This window comes from Tauraco erythrolophus, chromosome 3, assembly GCF_009769465.1.
Source record: "Tauraco erythrolophus isolate bTauEry1 chromosome 3, bTauEry1.pri, whole genome shotgun sequence".
NCBI lineage: Eukaryota > Metazoa > Chordata > Aves > Musophagiformes > Musophagidae > Tauraco > Tauraco erythrolophus.
The window spans coordinates 84,890,750-84,904,127 of record NC_141467.1 but is presented as its reverse complement, the minus strand read 5'-3'; the positions used below and the strand labels follow the sequence as shown (position 1 = coordinate 84,904,127).

The 13,378-nt window shown below is 38.9% G+C and overlaps 1 protein-coding gene across 1 annotated transcript in view; it reads left to right on the top strand.

Annotated features, from left to right (window-relative positions):
• The window catches only part of ANGPT1 (angiopoietin 1), a 176,352-nt gene that overhangs the window by 126,173 nt on the left and 36,801 nt on the right, over window positions 1-13,378 (top strand). The window contains exon 7 of the mRNA XM_086609513.1: window positions 11,574-11,740. Coding sequence (XP_086465639.1) covers window positions 11,574-11,740 — 167 coding nt within the window. The remainder of the gene's footprint in view (window positions 1-11,573; window positions 11,741-13,378) is intronic.

Genomic DNA, 13,378 nt, shown 5'->3' with positions numbered 1-13,378 from the left:
TTTCTTGTAGGCCCCCTTGAAGTACTGGAAGACCGCTATAAGGTCACCCCGGAGCCTCCTCTTCTCCAAACTGAACAGCCCCAACTCTTTCAGCCTGTCCTCATAGGAAAGGTGCTCCAGCCCTCTTATCATCTTCGTGGCCCTCCTCTGGACCCTCTCCAACTGGTCCATGTCCTTCTTATGTGGGGGACTCCAGAACTGGACGCAGTACTCCAAGTGAGGTCTCACGAGGGCAGAGTAGAGGGGGAGAATCACCTCCCTCGACCTGCTGGCCACGCTCCTCTTGATGCAGCCCAGGACGCAGTTGGCCTTCTGGGCCGCAAGAGCACATTGCCGGCTCATATTGAGCTTCTCATCCACCAGTACTCCCAAGTCCTTCTCCTCAGGGCTGCTCTCAATCCATTCTCCGCCCAGTCTGTATTTGTGCCTGGACAGTCGTGTGCTGTCATCATAGAACAGCTTTTTCTTCAGGGAGAAGCATCTCCTATCTGATCTGTTCCCTTTGGGACACACTAAAGCAGCCCTTCACTTTGTGTCTGGTGTCAAATTAGCACTATAAATTTTTAACGCTGGTGACAGTCATCTTGAATTCTTATTCAGCTATTTAGTGTAGCAACTGAGCCCAAGCAAGAGAGAAAAGAGCAACCTGTAAGTCTGATACTTGGGATACTTAGAGGAATTATGAGGCTGAGGTTCAAGTCCCTGCTCAAACTCAAATACACATGATTTGGCTGTAGCATCCTATTCTCCTAGTCATACGCATCTTTGCTATTTGAGATGAATCAGTGTGTTTTGAAAAGAAAAGAAAATTAATTCCTACCTCCAAAAGTTCTTTCTTTTTGCCTGAAATGAAACAAAATTATCCTTTTCTTTTTTTTTTTTTTTTAGATTTTGAATTTTTAGACCTAAACCATACAATTTATTTATCGACAAAAAAAAACAAACACAAACAACCAAACAGAAAGTTCTCTTAAGCTCCCATTTCATCCTCTTAGATTACAAAATTAAATTATTTTTTTCTTTAAAACATACCCATCTCCCTGGGGTGCACTTACTAGGAGCTGCACTAAGTGTCTGTATATTCCCAGGATCCACTTGTCCTAGAATGTAGAAGGTGATTTGGGAGAGAGGCTCTCAACATAATTTGTCTCAGCAGGAAATACTTTCCTGTTTTTAGTTAAACAGTAAAGAAGTTAGATTGAAATCCAGGCCTGAGGAAGATACACTGGCTGTTGTATATGGGTCACTGTAGGGAACTCAGCTGTTCAGGGCCCATTGCCTAGCCAGAGGTAATGTTTGTACAAGGTTTGCACCTTAAACCTGGATCCCGTCACTGTGAATCTTCCTCATGAGGAAGTCTGCTACTACAGATGCTCTGTGTGTTTGAGAAGGAAAATTAAAAAGAAACCTGACTTCTGTATATCTACTAATATATTTGGTCTAGAATGAAGTGCAACAGCCTGAATCGCTGATTTTGAGACACACTTTCCGAATTTGGAATGATTATACAAACATTTAGTTCTTTATTTAAACTGACAATAACTTAGTTTTTGGTTTAGTCTTTTGAGAAGGTATCTCTGGATTCAATCTGAACATATTTTTAAAACTTGCCACCAAATATTTGTTAGGATTTCATAGAAATAATTCTGAATATTGAGCATTATTTTCCCATATTCTTTTAAGTTAACATTATTTAACACATTTGTTCTCTTCAGATATTGAAGTAATTTCTATAGACCACATCTTTATTTCAAATAATCATAGAATCATAGAATCATAGAATCATAGAATGGTTAGGGTTGGAAGGGACCTTAAAGATCATCTAGTTCCAACCCCCCTGCCATGGACAGAGAAATCCTCCACTGCATCAGGTTGCCCAAAGCCTCATCCAACCTGGCCTTGAACACTTCCAGGGATGGGGCATCTACAACTTCTCTGGGCATCCTGTTCCAGTGCCTCACCACCCTCAATGTAAAAAATTTCTTCCTTATATCTAATTGAAATCTCCCCTCTTTCAGTTTGAATCCATTGCCCCTTGTCCTATCACTACATGCCCTTGTAAAAAGTCCCTCTCCAGCTTTCCTGTAGGCCCCCTTTAGGTACTGGAAGGCTGCTATAAGATCACCCCGGAGCCTTCTCTTCTCCAGGCTGAACAGCCCCAACTCTCTCAGCCTGTCTTCATAGCAGAGGTGTTCCAGCCCTCGGATCATCTTCATAGCCTTCCTCTGGACTCACTCCAGTAGCTCCATGTCCTTCTTATGTTGGGAACTCCAGAGCTGCACGCAGTATTCTAGGTGGGGTCTCACGAGAGCTGAGTAGAGGGGCAGAATCACTTCCCTCAACCTTCTGGCCACACTTCTTTGGATGCAGCCCAGGATACGGTTGGCTTTCTGGGCTGCCAGCGCGCATTGCCGGCTCATGTTGAGCTTCTCATCCACCAGCACTCGCAAGTCCTTTTCCTCAGGGCTGCTCTCAATCCATTCTCTGCCCAGCCTGTACTTGTGCTTGGGATTGCCCCAACCCACGTGCAGAACCTTGCACTTGGCCTTGTTGAACTTCATGAGGTTCTCACAGGCCCACTTCTCAAGCCTGTCGAGGTCCCTCTGGATGGCATCCCTTCCCTCCAGCGTGTCCACAACACCACATGACTTGGTGTCATCTGCAAACTTGCTGAGGGTGCACTCGATCCCACCATCCATGTCTCCAACAAAGATGTTAAACAACACTGGCCCCAGTACTGACCCCTGAGGAACACCACTCATCACAGGCCTCCACGTGGACATTGAACCATTGACCACAACTCTTTGAGAGCGACCATCCGGCCAATTCCTTATCCACCGAGTGGTCCATCCATCAAAACCATGTCTTTCCAGTTTAGAGACAAGGATGTAATGAATAATTCAATATGATAAAAATGACGAAACATACTGACCTTTCAGAAATTATCTTCTTAAGCAAAATCCATTCCACATTCTCAGCTAAAGCAAAAGGGTCTGAATATTCTTTATAGCTTCTAGGAAGACACTGCTGCTGTAAAACACTGAATTTTTATCAGTTTTATTCAGTGAATTGTCTGACAGGAGATGAACCCATAGGATATATTGACTGTGTCTGGTTTCAATTTTGTTTTGTCTATAAAAAGTCAAAGCTTCCTATGAGCATTATCAGACAAAATAAATAAAGTAAGAGAGATAATTGTTTAATGAACTTGGAGTAACATTATTCAAGCAGAATACCCCCACAGATTTTGCCAATGCTAATAAAACTTTTTTGCACCCTACTTATTATTTTTGAGTAAGTATCAACTGTGTAAATTCTTAAGGTCATTTTTAAAACCAGTATTGAATTCTGTTTCTTTGTACTCATGACTGCTTTAGTGGTTTCAACTCTCTTAATCGTTGTGCAATTGGAAATAAGCTGATGTAGAACCTGGAAGTCATCTAGAGTAAATATTATAAAATCATGTACTTTTGTCTGTGGTTCCTGATTCTAAGTACTTTGATGAATACAAAAGGACAACAAATTACTGTTTATATATTTTTTTATGTAACAATTTGTCAGAATTTACACAATTTACTATATATAGTTATAGTAAATATCCATATAGTTATAGCATAAAAAATCAGAAAACTTCTCTGCTTCATCTTAGTACCTAAATTGGATTAAAACTGTGGGTAAGGTTTTATACTGTGTCATTTCTTTCCTATGAAAACAAGTGTTATCATGTCTACAAGAACAATTTATTCTAAATGTAATGCAAAATGTCACCTGATTATTCCTTGATAAAAGCCCAATTTTACTAATTTATTGTTATTTTTTTCTTTTAAACTGACTTGCTTCAGATTAAACTTTGCCAAAATATGATCTTAATACACTTTTCAACATCAAAATATAAATATTTTCCATTTGTAAACAACAAAATGAAACATTAAAATAATCTATGCTAGGTCAGTGCAAAGCTTTTTGTATCCTGTCAGTGGCTCGTAGTGAACAGTTGAGAAACCATATTATGATAATCGTAGAATCATAGAATGGTTTGGGTTGGAAGGGACCTTAAAAGTCATCTAGCTCCAATCTTCCTGTCCCTGTCCTGTCAGGGACACCTTCCACTACATCAGGTTGCTCAAAGCCTCATCCAAACAGGCCTTAAACACTTCCAGGGATGGGGCAGCTACAGCTTCTCTGGGCAACATGTTCCAGTGTCTCATCATCCTCAGTGTAAAGCATTTCTTCATCTCTATTCTAAATCGATCTTCTTTCAGTTTAAAGCCATTACCCCTTGCCCTGCCACTCTTGAACTGCTCTCAATCCATTCTCTGCTCAGCCTGTGTTTGTGCTTGAGATTGTCCCAACCCATGTGCAGGACCTTGCACCTTGTTGAACTTCATGAGGTTCACCCACTTCTCAAGCCTGTCAAAATCCTACCAGTGTCTCAACTGTACCACATAGCTTGATGTTGTCAGCAAACTTGCCGAGGGTGCACTTGATCCCACTGTCCATGTCACCGACAAAGATGTTGAACAGCACCGGCCCCAGTACCGACTCTTGAGGAACACCACTCGTCACTGACCTCCACTTGGACATTGAATCGTTGACCACAACTCTTTGAGTGTGATCATCCAGCCGATTCCTTATCCACCGAGTGGTCCATCCATCAAATTCATGTCTCTCCAGTTTAGAGACAAGGATGTTGTGTGGGGCAGCATCAAATACTTTGGACAAGTCCAAGTAGATGATGTTGGTTGCTCTTCCCTTATCCATCAATGCTGTAGCCTCATCATAGAAGGCCACCAAATTAGTCAGGCAGGATTTGCCCTTAGTGAAGCCATGTTGGCTGTCACCAATCACCTCCTTATTTTCCATGTGCCTTAGCATAGTCGCCAGGAGGATCTGCTCCATGATCTTGTCGGGCACAGAGGTGAGACTCACTGGCCTGTAGTTCCCTGGGTCTTCTTTTTTCCCCTTTTTAAAGATGGGGGCTATGTTTCCCCTTTTCCAGTCATTGGGAACTTCACCAGATTGCCACGACTTCTGAAATATGATGGATAGTGGCTTAGAAACTTCATCTACCAGTTCTCTCAGGACCCGCGGATGCACCTCATCAGATTCCATGGACTTGTGCACCTTCAGGTTCCTTAGGTGGTCTTGAATCTGATCTTCTCCTACAGTGGATGCTTCTTCATTCTCTCAGTCCCTGCTTTTGCCTTCTGTGACTTGGATGGTGTGGCTGGAGCACTTGCCAGTGAACACCGAGGCAAAAAGTCATTGAGTACCTCAGCATTCTCCATATCCCAGGTAACTAGATCTCCCGTTTCTTTCCAGAGAGGGCCCACATTTTCCCTAGTTCTCCTTTTACCGCTGACATATCTATAGAAGCTTTTCTTGTTGCCCTTGATGTCCTTGGCCAGATATAATACTATCAGGGCTTTAGCTTTCCTAACCTGATCCCTGGCTGCTTGTCCTTGCTTCCACCCTCTGTAGGCTTCTTTTTTTGTGTTTGAGTTTGTCCAGGAGCTCCTTGTTCATCCATGCAGACCTCCTGGAGTTTCTGCCTGACTTCATCTTTGCCGGGTTGCATTGCTCCTGAGCTTGGAGGAGGTGATCCTTGAATATTAGCCAGATTTCTTGGGCCTCTTTTCCCTCCAGGGTTTTATCCCATGGGACTCTGCCAAGCAGATTCCTGAAGAGGCCAAAGTCTGCTCTCCCGAAGTCTGGGGTAGTGAGCTTGCTGTGTGCTCCCCTTGCTGACCTAATGATCTTGAACTCCATCATTTCATGGTCACTGCAGCCAAGGAAGACCTTGAGCTTCACATTCCCCACCAGCTCCTCCTTGTTTGTGAGAACAAGATCCAGCATAGCACCTCTCCTGTTGGTTCTTCTGTGACTTGGAGAAAGAAGTTATCATCCACGCATTCCAGGTGTCTTACGGATTGCTTATGACCTTCTGGATTGTTTATGACCTGCTGCCCCATGAGGAATAGGACTTGTAAACATGAGACTGCTCCTATCTGTCTGTAGAGAGCCTCATCCGCTTTGTCTTCTTGGTCAGGTGGCCTGTAGCAGACCCTACTATAGTGTCACCTGTCCCAATATAAGGATATGTAAGCATATTTCCCTGCTACATTGTCCCAACTTCCATAGAGTGCGAATGGGAAAATGTAGGAGAACTCTGAAAACTTTTGGGAATTTCTGGCCTTTCCCTATTACATTAAGCAGTCTTTTGGGAACTTAAAGCCTCTGATTTGCCAGTTATCTGCAAATGTTATGCAAATTTCAAGGGAAAAGCAAAATGAGTACTTTTGGAATAAAATGTAATGTTTAAAGAATTAATCCCTTTACTTGCAAACATATAGTGAACAAAATATAGAAAGCTAATGACAAATTAGTGTCTCTTAGTCATTAAAAATGCAATTTTGGAACAGTGCTTACAACCCACTGGGTTTCAGAGGGACTTAAAAGGTTGTTAACTACAAATACATTCATGAAATACAGATGTTCCTTTTCCTAGCAGATTGATAGCTGAGGATAACTTGGATCACCTCAAGTACTTCCTTGAGTTTAAGTGCAAAACTTCAGCACAAATAATTCTGGAAGCATTTGCTATAGCAATACAAATGAAAAAAAAACCCCAATGAATATATAAATAGAATATGTATGTACTGGGAAACAAACACCATTTAATGACAACTATGGGTCTAGAATAGGTGACTCCTAGTGTTAACTTTTAAGATTTAACACTGTGCCCTAGGGCATTCTCAAAACCAAACTCCTCTTCCATAGAAGATGACAAGCATGGTCTTAGGCAAGGCTGAAGGCATTTTATCACTTGGGACCCCACTGATTTGAGCAGCAGTATAGACATAAATGTTCTATTAACTAAAATGTTTGGATTTGATTACCGAATTTTCATTACTGAACAATTACTGAATTGTCTCATGAACAGCAAAATTAATGAGGTCTGCTTTTCTGTAGATTCTTCTCCTGTGTCCCGCATGGAAGTCCCATTCTTGTTACTAACAATCTCCTGAATCCCTGTTATTTTCTAAGATTTTCTGTGGCAATAGCTTGAGTTCCTCTTTTATGTCCCTCAAATCTCTCCCAGATGTCTAAGGGTCCTCCAAGGCAATACATCCTCAGCATTCGCACTTGGCTGGCTGGTCTGTGCCTGCTGATAGGCAATTGGAATAGGCAACCGCTGAGTTTCTGCTTCAGCATTTCTTCCAGCAGCGACTCATCCCAGACACCAGTTCTCCTGAAATCTTGTTAAACTTCAAGTTTATGTGCTTTCTATCCCAACCTCAAAAGTGTTCAGAAAGTATTGCACAAAAATAAAGGACAGGTGGGCATAACAAATGCACAAACTTGTTTCCTTAAGTTTTCTGGCTGAAGAAAAGAAAAAGGATTTTATATTTGAAGATAAAATACTGAATGCACTTTGAAGGCTAAAGATCTTGAAGGCAAATCAAAAGAATCCGGCATAATCATTTTCTTTGCCAGCCTCAGGGTTCGGAATGGAAACGAAAAGTTAAATCATGTTTTCCAGGTTTTTTTGGCTAACAATATGTCATTCTCTTCTGTGCACAAAAGCTTACATATCTTGTCGAAGTAGTAGTGTTCTTGTAGCATCGACAGTCTAAGTAAGATACAAACAAGGAAAGCTTTGTAGTTTCACAGTCAAAGTCAAAGTCAGCCAAAGTATCTGGAAAAACCAACAGGCATGCAAGTCTTTCTTCAAGTCTGAAATAGAGATAGTAAACTGCAGACTAAATACTGGTTGGAAACAGTTGAGTTTGGCACAATAAAATTATACTCTAAGAATTGTTCCCAACTCTGTGCTTAACAGAAATCTTCTGCTCCTCTCTATGAGGATCTATGAAACCTTTGAGTGTCTGTTTGTTTGTTTCTTTTTCCAGTCATATTAGGTGTTTAATAAAATACACTACTTCTCCTGAAGAACATTCCTTGCTTCAGAGATATGTTTTATAGTCCACTTACTTTCTTGGTTTTCTTGGTTTTCTTTTCATTAAGAGCAAGGAGGTTGTTTAAAAAGAGGTTGCTCCTGAGAAGAAAGAAAAAAAAATCCTTCTTAGTCTAGGCATTTCTAATCTGAGTTTCAGTATTGTAGCTCCTTATAATAGGATTCATTTTTTTTGTAACTAATGTGGTGGCTTTCCTTATAATTTTTTATATTCCTTTCTATACTCCTTCTGTTCCCTTTTGCTGCAGCTTCATTTCCTCTGGTCAGGAGATCAAACCACTTAGTGATAGATTTTCATCTTGGTGTAATAACACGTGTGAAAGGGGAGAAGGAAGTGCAAATGCGAAGAAGAAAAATTATTATTATTTCAGAATAATTATGTATGGTGTCTGGAGTTTATACAGAGCACATATGGGAACACATTATGTTAAAAAAGCCACATGTATTACATCCTGAATAAGCTGTAATCTAAATAAGATAAGACAAATATAATTCAATAGAGCAACAGTTCAAAGGGGAGACCCTTCAGTTTGCCAGCTCTGGGAAAAAGGGAGAAAGGATTTCCTGAAAATCTTCTTGTAAAGGGAGACAGCTGATAAGAATAATAGCATATCTTCTGTGAATAAGAAACCATGTAGACTGCAAAGAAACGTATTTTGGCTGGTATATAATCACCTATGCTCCAACTTCTGCCTTCTGGATTCTAGGGATACAAACTGCCTGTTAGGTAGTCACTGCAGAGCATATTTTCCCTTCCTCTGAGACAAGTGGCAATGATGAATGGTGAAAGAGGATGTCAGAGACAAAACATTGACTGCTCTGGTATGACACTGTCAAAGCTACTAGAACAGGAGATACCTTGTGTGACAGTCATATGGCAAAGAGACAAGGCAAGGAGATGGAAAGGATGAAAGGAACTGACAGAAGACAGTGAAAACTACAGAAGAGTATGTCAGCTGTAGACTGGGTTTATACAGATGAGGAACAAGCTTTTGTATTTTAGGAAGTATGTATGAAGCCAAATATGCATGCGAATGCAATCAAAGCAGTAGGTGAGAGATACAGAAGCATCATCATTGGAAAGCTTGAGGAGCAGGAGCTCACACTGGAAGACAGATGTGGTCAAAGCAAGATACCACCAGTATTAGCTATGACCAGTATTTATAGGGACTTATGCAGAAATCATCTACTTGGGAAAGAAGATATAATGAAATAATGTGCAGGAAAGGAAAAGTCAACTAATAGTATCCTTCCCTGTTTCAGCCTGCGTCTTCTCTGAGACTCATCACAGACTTCTGAATTTCAATTCTAGCAGACTTTGGACACTTTGTCCATGAGGTTCACCTGATACTATCCAAGGCAAAAAGCAGACATGCTTATTCAAAACTATACTAGTGTACTCAGCTCAGTGTAGCCAAGCGTTGCATGTCTTCTCAGCCTCTAGTATCGGTGACCATCAAATATCTGCTCAGGATAGACTAGTTAAAACAAAAATGACTCCTCATTAGAGTGCTTTCTAATGTAGTTCCTGTAGGAACAACAACAAAAATCCCTTAATTTTATTTTTTTTTTTTGATTCATTAATAAACTTCTAAGTTTCCAAATTTTTCACATTAGTTTCTTTAGAAGTTTGCAGCTGATATGCCTATGCATTGCCTGACTGAAGTATGAGCTGTGCTGCAGCTTCACTCAGCTGCCGCATGTCCTCTGGGGAGGCAGGATTTCATCATCAATAGACCCAACTAGTCAGGGCTGGAGCCAGGGAAATGCAATAAAGAACAAGAGAGAGAAAGGGCTGCTGTTTCACTGTCTCCATCTCACATTAGGAGTGACTGAAATTTCATATAGAGAAGATGGATTTCTTCTCAATGTGTCTCACAGACACATTTCCCATTGCCTAACTTCTAGTCCTAATAAAGTCTCTTAATTTTACCCCCCTCTAAAAAATGCATGCTTTCTGGAAATATTCAAACTTATTATTGAAAATTGCACTGACTTAATCAATGGCAAATCACATAGTTTAATTCATGATCTGAAACTGAGTTCAAATGTTGTCTATTAAATACCATGATGGGGAGTGCAGAGGGGAAGTAACTTCTTATAACATATGATAAAGAAAAATATTTGAGATAGGGTACAGGCTAATCTGTTCCAAAACCAGGATTTCTTTACTGTTTATTTCTTTCCTATATCTGGCAGTCACAGCTTAGTAACAGAGGGTGAATTTGTATCACAGGCAAGAATTTAATCCAATCTTTCATTTAATTTGATCAGGAAATTTTCACAAGAGTCTTGCGTTTAAAACACTCCCAGCACATCACTCTAAGCAAATCAGGCGATTTCCAGTTCTTATTTTCCTAGCTTAAGAAATATGTATAAGCATAGTTATGTTGAAATAGCTCTTCACAATTAAAGATTACAGTTTAAAATAATTTCTAGTGTTTAAATAAAACAAAAATGAGGCTTAGAGTTCTTAGGTATGAACTAATAGTTCATAAAGAAAAATAATTTTAATATATAGTAAATTAAATAAATTACTTCAAATAAAACCTTACGTTTAATGTAGTAAAATATTCACTAGAATTTAAATAACTTTAAAACCTGAAAGATGCACAAAAATATAGGTCTAAGAATGCATTTAAAAAGCTGGCTATACTTTTATTATTATTTTTCCATGTTTGAAAATTGAGTAGTTTGCTTAACTGGAAATAAGATCATCTGAACGTATGAATATATGAAACATAAGGAGAATTAGGTACCTTAGATATTCTACTGCTGTTTATTTTTCATTCTTAGAAAATAAAGTCACAGTACCCTCTCCTGTGTTTTGGAGTCTATAGGAATACTCTGAACTCCTTAAGTTGAAGATTTCAAGGCATCAAAACCTATTCAGATACCTTATTTCACCTCAGCAGAGTGAGAAAAAAATAACACTGTAGTAGTCAAAATCTTAATCAGTATGAGCTTTAGTGGACTGAGAATGAAGGAAGTTTTTAAAACTGAGGATCATTCACAGACACTGTCCTGTCCAGCAGGTCTTATATATAGAAGAGGATTTTAAACTAAAAACCTCCTTCCTTCAATTATGTCAGACACTCAACAGCAAAGGAATGGTCCATTCTTCTTTAGAGACTAAGACATGAGCTATCATTCACAGCTAACTTGAGTTCAGTGTATAACTTAGGCTAACTTAAACTCTTTTTAACCTTTTATCATGTATAGCAGAATTCTGTTTTAAATTGTTTTAATGATAACTAGGTTTAACACCATATGAAACGTATTATAGAATATGACTGTCTCCAGTATTTCCATTGAAGAATATGCAAATACAGCATCATACTATTAATATCTTGTAATTGGAAAAGGATTTTAAACTGATAACCTCAATTGCCCTTTCAAATACCAATTGAACTGCATGACACTCCTACATGGTACATATTAGTAAACTCATTTTAGAGATAGTCAAACTGGAGCACAGAAAACTATGACCAGTAATTAGAATACACGGGTAAAATATAATGATGGTTTTATTATTGTATAAAGATTCTAACAATTACAATAATTACATCTAGTTATTTTCCCAACTTTTTTCTAGGGTTTTGGTAGTCCATCAGGTGAACATTGGCTGGGAAATGAATTTATCTTTGCAATAACAAGCCAGAGGCAATATTCTCTAAGAATTGAATTAATGGACTGGGAAGGAAACCGAGCATATTCACAATATGACAGATTTCACATAGGAAATGAAAAGCAAAATTACAGGTAAGAATCTACTGAAATTCTTTTGACTCTGCTGGGTGATAATATTGTTCATTGTTTGCTTGTTAAATATGAGAAAAGGCAATAATATGATACTGACTTTCATTGAAAGTGAATAATGCAGGTAAAAATAAAATAGAAATCTGATTTCTCAGTGATGGAAGGTTAGAGTAAAACTCACATATTTGAGAACAAGGGTTGACCTATTAATAATACTGGCTAGTAGAACTGCTAAAAAATTGTACAACTTTAAGCATATCTGAGACAATCAGAACTCAAAACTGATTGAGTAGAAAAAGGATATGGAGTCTTCATTAGAACTTGAAGGATTTCTACCTCAGAAGCATAAAACTGAAACAATGGACATGAGAAGAAAAGTCCAAAAATGCCTGATATTTCCAAACTAAAAATTCAACCTAAATGAAGAGGAAAAGCAGAATGCTGGATCATACTATGAGGAGATAAAACACTGAAAAAAAAAGTCAGATACTGGACAGTCTTGATGCATCATCAGAATCAGCATGCCATTTATTATTTTCCAAAAAAAAGAAGAAATTCTCAATAATATTTTTCTCTCATGTATTTTTTAAGATAAAAAAGAGGGAAACTTATATCTGCTTATTAAAAAAAGAAAAAAACCTTTGAGACAGAAGAGAAATGGATGGCCTAAGTGGTTTAATATTTGTTTTTTACTTTTAATCATTGCTTCATTTGAACAGACAGTACAATGCTGGAGAAAGAAAATGAAACCCAGAAAAACATCCTAATTTATTACAACATGTCTAGTTAGCGTAAACCTTAGGAGAGAAACAAATAAAAACAAACATTCAAGTCATAGCATGTGAAACTAGGCTGGTATTCAGATTTTTAAATTCAAGTAACTTGATTCTCAGAAATGCTGATATCCTCCCTTCTCCCTGGGCCTCCGGATGAACGGAAGTGAGAGCCATTTGCTCTTTCTGCTGACAGGATTCTGCCCAGGTGCAACACAAAGTAGTACCCACGTCTTCTGGGGGTTGTCAGAGGGCACTACTGCATAGTGCAGAGGTGCGAAAGCTCCATTTAGAAGCAATCTGTGTGATTTAGGTCCTGCATAAAGCAAGGTCTATCCCATGGCACACAAAGGACAGCTCTATCCTCTATTGCTTCCAGCAATGCCAAGCCTGGCAATCCCCATGGCACGCTGTTTCCCCAGATTTGGAAAAGTGGAGCACCCATTCTGAGGCACTCTTAGTCCAAGAGTAAATAAAAGTAAAGGAAATTTCTGAAAACAGAGGCTAGAAGTATTTATACAAAACATAAAAACAGCAATGCAAAAGTGGATGATGTGGGGCCTTAAACATTAGTAGAAGCTGATGTTCAAAAATGTAAGGAAAAGATGAGACATACTTATCAAGTGAGGAAAAATGTTAAAGGACAGAGTTACACATAGCTTTAAAAATTACAGTGAAAATCAGAGAAGATGCCTGGAATATTACTGAGAGGGAGAATTAAGATGGCTGAATTTGCTAACAAAAACAGTGGCTTTTTAGCTAACATTTATTCTGTACTGAATAGTGACAACATGTATTGCTGAGGAACCAGAAGGATGTTGAAAATTTAACTTATGTTAAAGCTTATATTAAGGGAAAACTTATTCTC